Below are 7,823 nucleotides of genomic sequence, written 5' to 3'. Positions count from 1 at the left end.
CCCCCAAGTCCACAGACCACTTTTGACATCTCTGTGTGGAACCCGTGATGGTGCTGACGCAGCGGCTCACAGCCGTGGCAATGGCAGGAAGAGCCCGTGTCCAGCTGCGTTACTGCTGTGCTCCACTGCAGTGGGGAGGAATTCCATCCCGTGCCCTGCTGCGTTACTGCTGTGCTCCACTGCTGTGGGGAGGAATTCCATCCCGTGCCCTGCTGCGTTACTGCTGTGCTCCACTGCTGTGGGGAGGAATTCCATCCCGTGTCCTGCTGCAGGCCTTCCTCTGAGGAGTCCTTAAAGCCGTGCTAATGCGTGACTGCCGTGTTCAGTCTGGCACACTACATGATTGTGTGACTCAGATTCCATCTGGAGTCATTTCTGACTTAAAGATGTAATTTAAGGGGAACTCACTAAGACCAGCTGGACTGGGACTGATGGAGCATGTGATCAAACTGGACTCTTTAAATGTGGCTGACAATGAGGGCTTTCTGAGAAGCTAAGGACAGTGGCACTGAGTTTTGATTCTAGTGCATGTACTGGCTTTGTGGGAGCCTAGTCTGTTTGGATGCTCACCTTCTTAGACCTGGATGGAGGGGGGAAGACCATGGACTTCCCACTGGGCAGGGAACCCTGACTGCTCTTTGGACTAGAGGGGCGGGGAGGAGGGGAGGAGGTGGAAATTTTTAATAAAAAGAAAAACAAAAGAAGTCATTTAAGTTCGTTTGCCTGCTCTGCTTTTTCCAGTAACCTTGAGGGCTGTGAGTAATGTCTGTGTTCGTCTGTAGAAAGAGTATTTTTTTAATGATTTATTTATTTAGTGTGCATAGTGTTCTGCCTATATGTGTGCCTATACACCAGAAGAGGACACTAGATCCCATTTTAGATGGTTGTGAGCCATGGTGTGGTTGCTGGGAATTGAACTCATGGTCTTTGGAAGAGCAGCCAGTGCTCTTAATCTTTGAGCCATCTCTCCAGCCTTAGAAAGAGTATTTTTGCCCAGATGAAAGAGCACATTTTTCTATTAAGACCTGAACTGGCATACGCCAGCCAGAGGCACTCCTCGCTAGAGATTAGAAGTTGTTTAGCTGGACGAGATAACACAACTGCTTGAGCATCCTCCCAAGGACAGTGCAGGGAGGTGGACAGCTGATTGGACTGTCCTTTCTTCTGCCTTCTGAATGTATTTAGTATGGATGCTGATTGGTTTTTACCTTCGGTCCTCTACCTAGGACAGACCTATGTTTCTGTCTTCATTTCTCTTAATCTGCCATTTCCTATGACCTTGTGCCCCCTCCCAGGTATCCCTTGCTGATTTCTGTCTGAGTGGGCTCAGAAACCAAGGTAATCTAGTTTTCCAAGGGTATCTCATTTGTACCTGAACTTGGAAAATGGCAGGTGCCGTCACATGCTAGTGCTGATTACAGTCATTGACAGCCCCTGGATGGGTTAGAGGTGCATGTGGAATATTGTCACAGCATGTAAACAATTCGTTAAAAGATTGGAATGTAGAGGGTGATAGGTGACTGAAGATGGCTTTCCCTTCCTAGGTGACCCTGATGGGGCCAAAAATCTTCACTTTGAACTCTCTGAGCAGCTGGCAGCTTTAAAGCATAATCTTATTCTTGACAGAGTTTTCTGTTCCGCCCAACCCTACAGCCATTCGTCCCCAAAGAAACACACAGAGGTCTACATTAACTGTAAACTGGTTGGCCTATTAGCTCAGGCTTCTTATTAACTCTTACAGCCTACATTCTTGTCTGCCATAGCCACGGGGCTTGGCACCTTTTATCAGTGAGGCATTCTTGCTTCCTCTGTATCTGGGTGAGGCCTGCAGACTCTTTCCTTTTCCCAGAATCCTCCTGTTCTCATCACCCCACCTCTGCTTCCAGCATTTTATTAAAACAATATAACTGACAAATCCTTACAGGGTACAAGACCATTGTCCCATAGCACTTCCTCCCCCCCCCCGTTTTTTTTTTTTTTTCAAAACATAACCTCTGTGTGTTTCTTTGGAGCAGAATGGCTGTGGGATTGGGTAGGACAGAAACTTCTGTCTACAATTGGCAACAATGTGAACAACTACATCCACATAAAACCTGAGAAACTGCCAGGCGGTGGTGGCGCACGCCTTTAATCCCAGCACTTGGGAGGCAGAGGCAGGTAGATCTCTGGGAGTTCGAGGCCAGTCTGGGCTACAAAGGGAGTTCCAGGACAGGCTCCAAAGCTAGAGAAACCCTGTCTTGAAAAACAAAACAAAACAAAAAAAAAAAGAGAGAGAGAAAAAACCCTGAGAAACTGGGTAATACAAAAGAACAGAGTTAAACATGGCTTCTTGGTAGCAGCATTTTCTCAGGTGGGCTCTATTTGCTACAGGCAAGTGTGTCTCACTTAAGAGAGCCTAACACAGACAAGAATATGGGCTAATGTAAGATGTAAGAGTTAATAAGAAGCCTGAGTTAATAAGCCAACCAGTTTGTAATTAATATAGACCTCTGTGTGTTTCTTTGGGACTGAACAGCTGCGGGACCAGGCAGGACAGAAACGTCTGTCAACAGCTTACGGTTGTTCACATCATCTTACTTGTGAACACGAAGACAGCCATGATGACCAAGACCAGGAATTCTATAGTGACTCTTGTCCTTTTGAAGGGTGCATTGAGTAGGTGTGCTTTGGTTGCCATGTTTTCAACATTACAAAAGTAAAGTTAAATGGGTGATGGTGGTGTATGCATTCAATCCCAGCACTCGGCATGCAGAGGCAGACGGATCTCTGTGAGTTCGAGGCCAGCCTGGTCTACAAAGCTAGTTCAGGGACAGCCAGATGATCCCACAGAGAAACCCTGTCTCAAAGAGAAAAAAAAAAAAAGACAAGTAAAGGTAAGTAAAAGCGTCTTCTCATGGCACTGGCTCACCTTCAGACACCTGCAGTGCTGCAGAGACAGCTCAGCTGTCAAGACTGTGAGCTGCTCTTCCAGAGGACCCCTCCTTGCTTCCATTATACAGTTTGGTTGGCTCACATGCCTATAAACCAACAGACCTGAGCCTTTCTGGTCGCAGAGATGGAAGCAAGCCTATATATTCATGCAGGAATGTACAAACAAACATCTAAAATAAAGCTCAATAAAAAAATTGAAAAAACCTATGAAGGACTGTTGAGACAATATTAAAAAGAAGCATGTTATGAATGAGATACATTTACTTGAGATCTAGAAGACATTGTGTTCTATTTACCTATCAATCAGCTTGTGATATTTAGTGTAGATGCTACATAAAGTTTATAAATATGACCTGGTATGGTGACTTATGATTTTATCTCAACCCTTGTGGGGCAGAGGCAAATGAATCTGTGACTATGAGTCCAGAGAGGACTGCACAGTGAGACCTGGTCTTAAAAATAAAAAGAAATATGTAAGGGATGTGGGTGACAAATAGGAATTCCTTGTCATAGGGAATTTTCTCTTTTGAATGTAGTTTCTTGGTTTTTTTATGGGTTTTTTTTTTTTTTTTTGGTTTTTTTCGAGACAGGGTTTCTCTGTAGCTTTGGAGACTGTCCTGGAACTCCCTATGTAGAGCAGCTGACCTCGAACACAAAGATCCACCTGCCTCTGCCTCCTGAGTTGTGGGATTAAAGGCGTGCGACACCACCGCCCGGCTGATGTAGGTCTCAAACATCACCTGTATATCATGTGAATTTATTTTTCTCATATAAATGATCCTCATAATTATTTGAATGCTTTTATGATGATGAAAGAACCAACTTTTAAACGTCTGCAAAGGTAAATTTGTTGATTTAAAACTGCAGAGGTTTAATACTTATCATTTTCGCTAGATGGTGGCTCAGCTATTAGGAGCACACACTGCTGTTGCAGAGAACTCAAGCTACCTTCAGTGCCTGTGTTGGGCAGACATGGAGAGAACTTGAATCAAATCAAAAAAAATATTTAAAGTAAGCATATCTATTAATTCAAGATTTTTTTTAACACAGGGTCTTTTTTCCATGTGTAGCCTTGGCTGATGTTGCACCTGCTTTGTAGACCAGGCTGGCCTTGAACTAACAGAGATCAAACTCCTTTACGTATTAAATGCTGGGATTAAAGGCTTGAGCCACTACCACCCAGGTTCTTTAAGGGTTTTGGGTGTTGTTTCTTTTTTGAGACAGGTTTTCACTGTGGATAACCAGGCGGCCTGGAACTCACTATGTATGTCAGGTTGGCCTCACACTCACAGATGTGTCCCTCCCTGAAACAGTGGACAAGCGAATACCAATGGAAACTGTGGGCGACCATGAGCAGACATGGAGGTGCTGTTTGTCAGCGCTGCTGTTAGCCAGCTTCGTTGGTTCCCGTGTCCCCGAGTGTGAAGACAAACACAGCAAGACACAAGGCCTGAGAAGTCATCCCTGCAGAGGAGGGGGACAGCCTGGAACTCACTCCCAAAGCTATGCTTTTCCTCAGCAAAGGAGTCATGGACACATTCATGTGGAGGTCTGCCTAGACCTAAGGATTCCCACATAGCAGGTCCACCTCTGGACATGGCCACATTGTAAAAGCAGAGAGGGTTCAGGCAGTCTTAGCTCAAGGCCATGCAGGAACGAATGTATAATATAAAAATCAAGGACATAAATGCTTTCGCAGTGTGCAGCCTGAACCATAAAATCTGAAGTGAACATCTAGTAAAGGATTCTGGGAAAGGAGACTGCTTAGGAGCCAAGGCTGCCTGCTAATCACAGTACACGATATAGAGATTGAAGTAGCAATGCCCGGATTCTCACAAATACAAAGGACAAAGAGCAGAACGCAGAAAGCATCAAGGCAAAGTCTCCACCAGTCACCGCGGACGCTGTTCTGAGATGAACGTCTCTGTTGCGCTAGTGTAACCTCAGAACAGACTGGCTCGGAGGAAACCTCCATGGGTTCCCTGCCATACCAGAAAGAGGTCATTCTACACAGCTCTGACTGCTGGCTGGCGTGGGATACTGACATTGTTGTAGAGATCCATTCTTCTATTTAATTTGAATTTTATTTTTATTCATCTTCATTAAAATGTAACTGTGTCACTTTTCTCCTTCCCTTTCCTCCTTCCATCCCATCCTTTGTTCCCTCCCTCCGTCTCCTTCTCTGCCTCCCAAATGTCAAATTGATTGTCTCTTTTCTTTATATTGTTACTTATGTATGAATAAATATGCACAATTATCAATGCAGCCTGCTAACCCTGCTTTTGTAGTGTGCCTGCGTTATTTTAGGGCTGACCACTTTGTTTTATACAATAACCAAATAGGGAGCTCATGCACGCTGGAGGCAGGAGGAGTCCTCTCTTTAACGGTCAACAGGAGTCTGACCCCTAGTGACCTAGGACAGGGAACATTGTCGAGAATGGAGAACTTGGTCTGGAGTGACAGCTCAGCAGTTAGGAGCACAAGCTGCTCTCCCAGAGGACCCAGGTTTGATGCCCAGGATGACACGGCAACTTTCAGCCGTGGTGTAACTCCAGTTCCAGGGTCTGTGACTGCTGACCAGGCCTCCCGGGACACTGAGCTTGTACCTGGTACGCAGACATGTGTAGAGGTGAAGATCACTATAGATGAAACAATCATTTTAGAGAAAGAAAACAGAGCCAACTTAAACCAGAAATCTTCTTTTTCCAGATGGCCGAGGAACTCCATATCTTTAATCCAACCACTCCAGAGGCAGAGGCAAGAGGATCTCTGCAAGTTCAATGTGCCGAGTTTAATGCCAGCAGATCTTTATCACCATATTTGAAAATACATTTTTGGAAAAAATGTCCAGGGTATAATGAGTTCAATCAGCCCAATACAGGTTCACAGTAAAGTTTACGCTGTCACTACATAGAAAGTCTTTGATAAAGTACATGTGATCACGAGGGTAGGATCTGTAGTTCATAGGGCCCAGAATCCACCACGGTCTCTGACCAAGCGTGAGTAGCAGGCCAGAGCACATGTGACATCTCCCTTAAAGACGAATGGTGGTTCAGGGAAAGACGTGTCTGGAATAATCATTCTGGGGAATCTGGGTGAGGACTCTCTCTATAGCAAAAGATGGGTGAGGTCTGCCTCCATGGATAGCAGAAAGGCCAGCAGGTCGTTAACAAAATCCACTTTCTGTCTTCTGAAGACTGCAGGTATTTGATTTATCTCCTCCATTGAGGAGACGCCTCTCTGTGATTAACTTCCCTGCTTCTCTTAGTATTTTCCTGTGAGTACAAGGCCCTGGTGCCCTCTCCGACTGATGTACTGGGGAAAGGTTTTATCTGAAGTCTGACCTCACTGTGGGTGGGCTACAGCTTACATGATAGCACCGCTTCTTCTGTTTATCTTCATATTCTAACTGACATTTATTTGTGTGTGGGGGGGTGTTCTTGTGTCTCAGTGCATATGTCTCAAATCAGGATAGCTTGCAGGAGTTATAGGTGGACGAGTGGGGTATATGCTTGTGCACACACCACAGTGTGCAGTGTGCAATCAGGGGACAGCTCACAGGACATATTTACTTTGTGTTTTGATTTTACAAGACGCCACATTCAAGGCATTGCCTTGATTTTCCGAAGAAACTTGAGACACTGTAACAGCGTTGGGACTGTTACATAATACGAAGATCTTATACGTTCTGCTGCAACGCCAGTGTCTGGAGGCCTGGGGCAGTACTGTGCCAGGGGTGGACGCCAGGGCTGGGAAACCCTGTGCTGAGCCCCTTTACAGTACCAGGTCCCCAAGGGAGCTGCTCCTGTCGCTCAGATCAAACTAGCCAATCAGGGCTCCCGGGCGCACTGCCAGTCAGAATGGGGTGGGCACTTCCGGTCCGCCATGCTGTAGGCTCGCGACTCCGGGAGTGAGGGAGTCTCCCGTGTTCTTTGTGCCGTGCCGTGACCCGCGGTCGGGAGCTGTGGGGAGAGCGGGGCGAGCTCGGAAGCCGCCATGGTGAGCGAGGGCCGCCGTCCCCACGCGGGAGGAGCCGCGGGAGCCGGCGTGGGGTCCTCCCGGGGCTGTGGGCACCGGCGGCAGACGCGGCGCCCGTGTGGTCACCTGAGGTCCCCGAGGTCCCCGCTGTGCCCGCAGCTCCGGGGTCCTGTGCACTCCGAACATCTGCCGTCTGCGGCTGCGCAGAACAGGGGACAGGTCCATTGTGTGATTTGTTCTCATCGCTGACGTCACCATGCTGTGCACGCGTCCGAGCACCTGTCATCTTTGCTGTGCAATGGCAGATTCGGTAACTGGCAGAGCCCAGAAGTTCTGCACTTGGCACTGAACATTCCGGTTTGGGGTCCGTCTGCAGTTCATCTGTGCTGAGTGTAAAGTCTGTGTCATTAACGTATTTGCATGTGGGTTCCAGGGTTGTTCAGTCACGTGTGTTAATAAGGCCAGACTCGCTGGCCTCATGTGTCAAACTTGATTATATTAATTGTGTCTTTATTTCTAAGTTTTCTCTTAGGTTCTTTTGATCTCTTCATTCTTTCCAAACAGTTGTTATAATGTTCTAAAACAGCTAGTGTTGCATAGTGAGAGTCCATCTCAAAAAACCTTTAAAGAGGCCGGGCGGTGGTGGCGCACGCCTTTAATCCCAGCACTCGGGAGGCAGAGGCAGGCGGATCTCTGTGAGTTCGAGACCAGCCTGGTCTACAAAGGGAGTTCCAGGACAGGCTCCAAAGCTACAGAGAAACCCTGTCTCGAAAAAACCAAAAAAAAAAAAAAAAAAAAAAAAAAAAAAAAAACCTTTAAAGATAGGTATGTCTGTGTACCTTTTTTATTTTTATTATTGAGACAAGTTCTCTCTGCCTGATATAGGTCATGAAACTAAAATTGAGTTCCCTGCA

At 46.5% G+C, this 7,823-nt stretch overlaps 1 protein-coding gene across 3 annotated transcripts in view; it reads left to right on the top strand.

The window, feature by feature from the left end:
* Positions 1 to 6,804: 6,804 nt before the first annotated feature.
* LOC130875422 (zinc finger protein 431-like) overlaps positions 6,805 to 7,823 on the top strand; it is a 58,011-nt gene continuing 56,992 nt past the window's right edge. The window contains exon 1 of one of the 3 annotated variants that reach the window (XM_057771178.1): positions 6,805 to 6,930. In XM_057771178.1, coding sequence (XP_057627161.1) covers positions 6,928 to 6,930 — 3 coding nt within the window. In that variant the 5' untranslated portion in view covers positions 6,805 to 6,927. Of the gene's footprint in view, positions 6,931 to 7,217; positions 7,274 to 7,823 lie in introns of those variants that run through there. The other 2 variants (XM_057771177.1, XM_057771179.1) reach the window with 2 other exon arrangements.

Source organism: Chionomys nivalis, chromosome 6 (assembly GCF_950005125.1).
Source record: "Chionomys nivalis chromosome 6, mChiNiv1.1, whole genome shotgun sequence".
Classification (NCBI taxonomy): domain Eukaryota; kingdom Metazoa; phylum Chordata; class Mammalia; order Rodentia; family Cricetidae; genus Chionomys; species Chionomys nivalis.
Note: the sequence above shows the minus strand (reverse complement) of the source record. Positions and strands in the feature narration are given on the sequence as shown.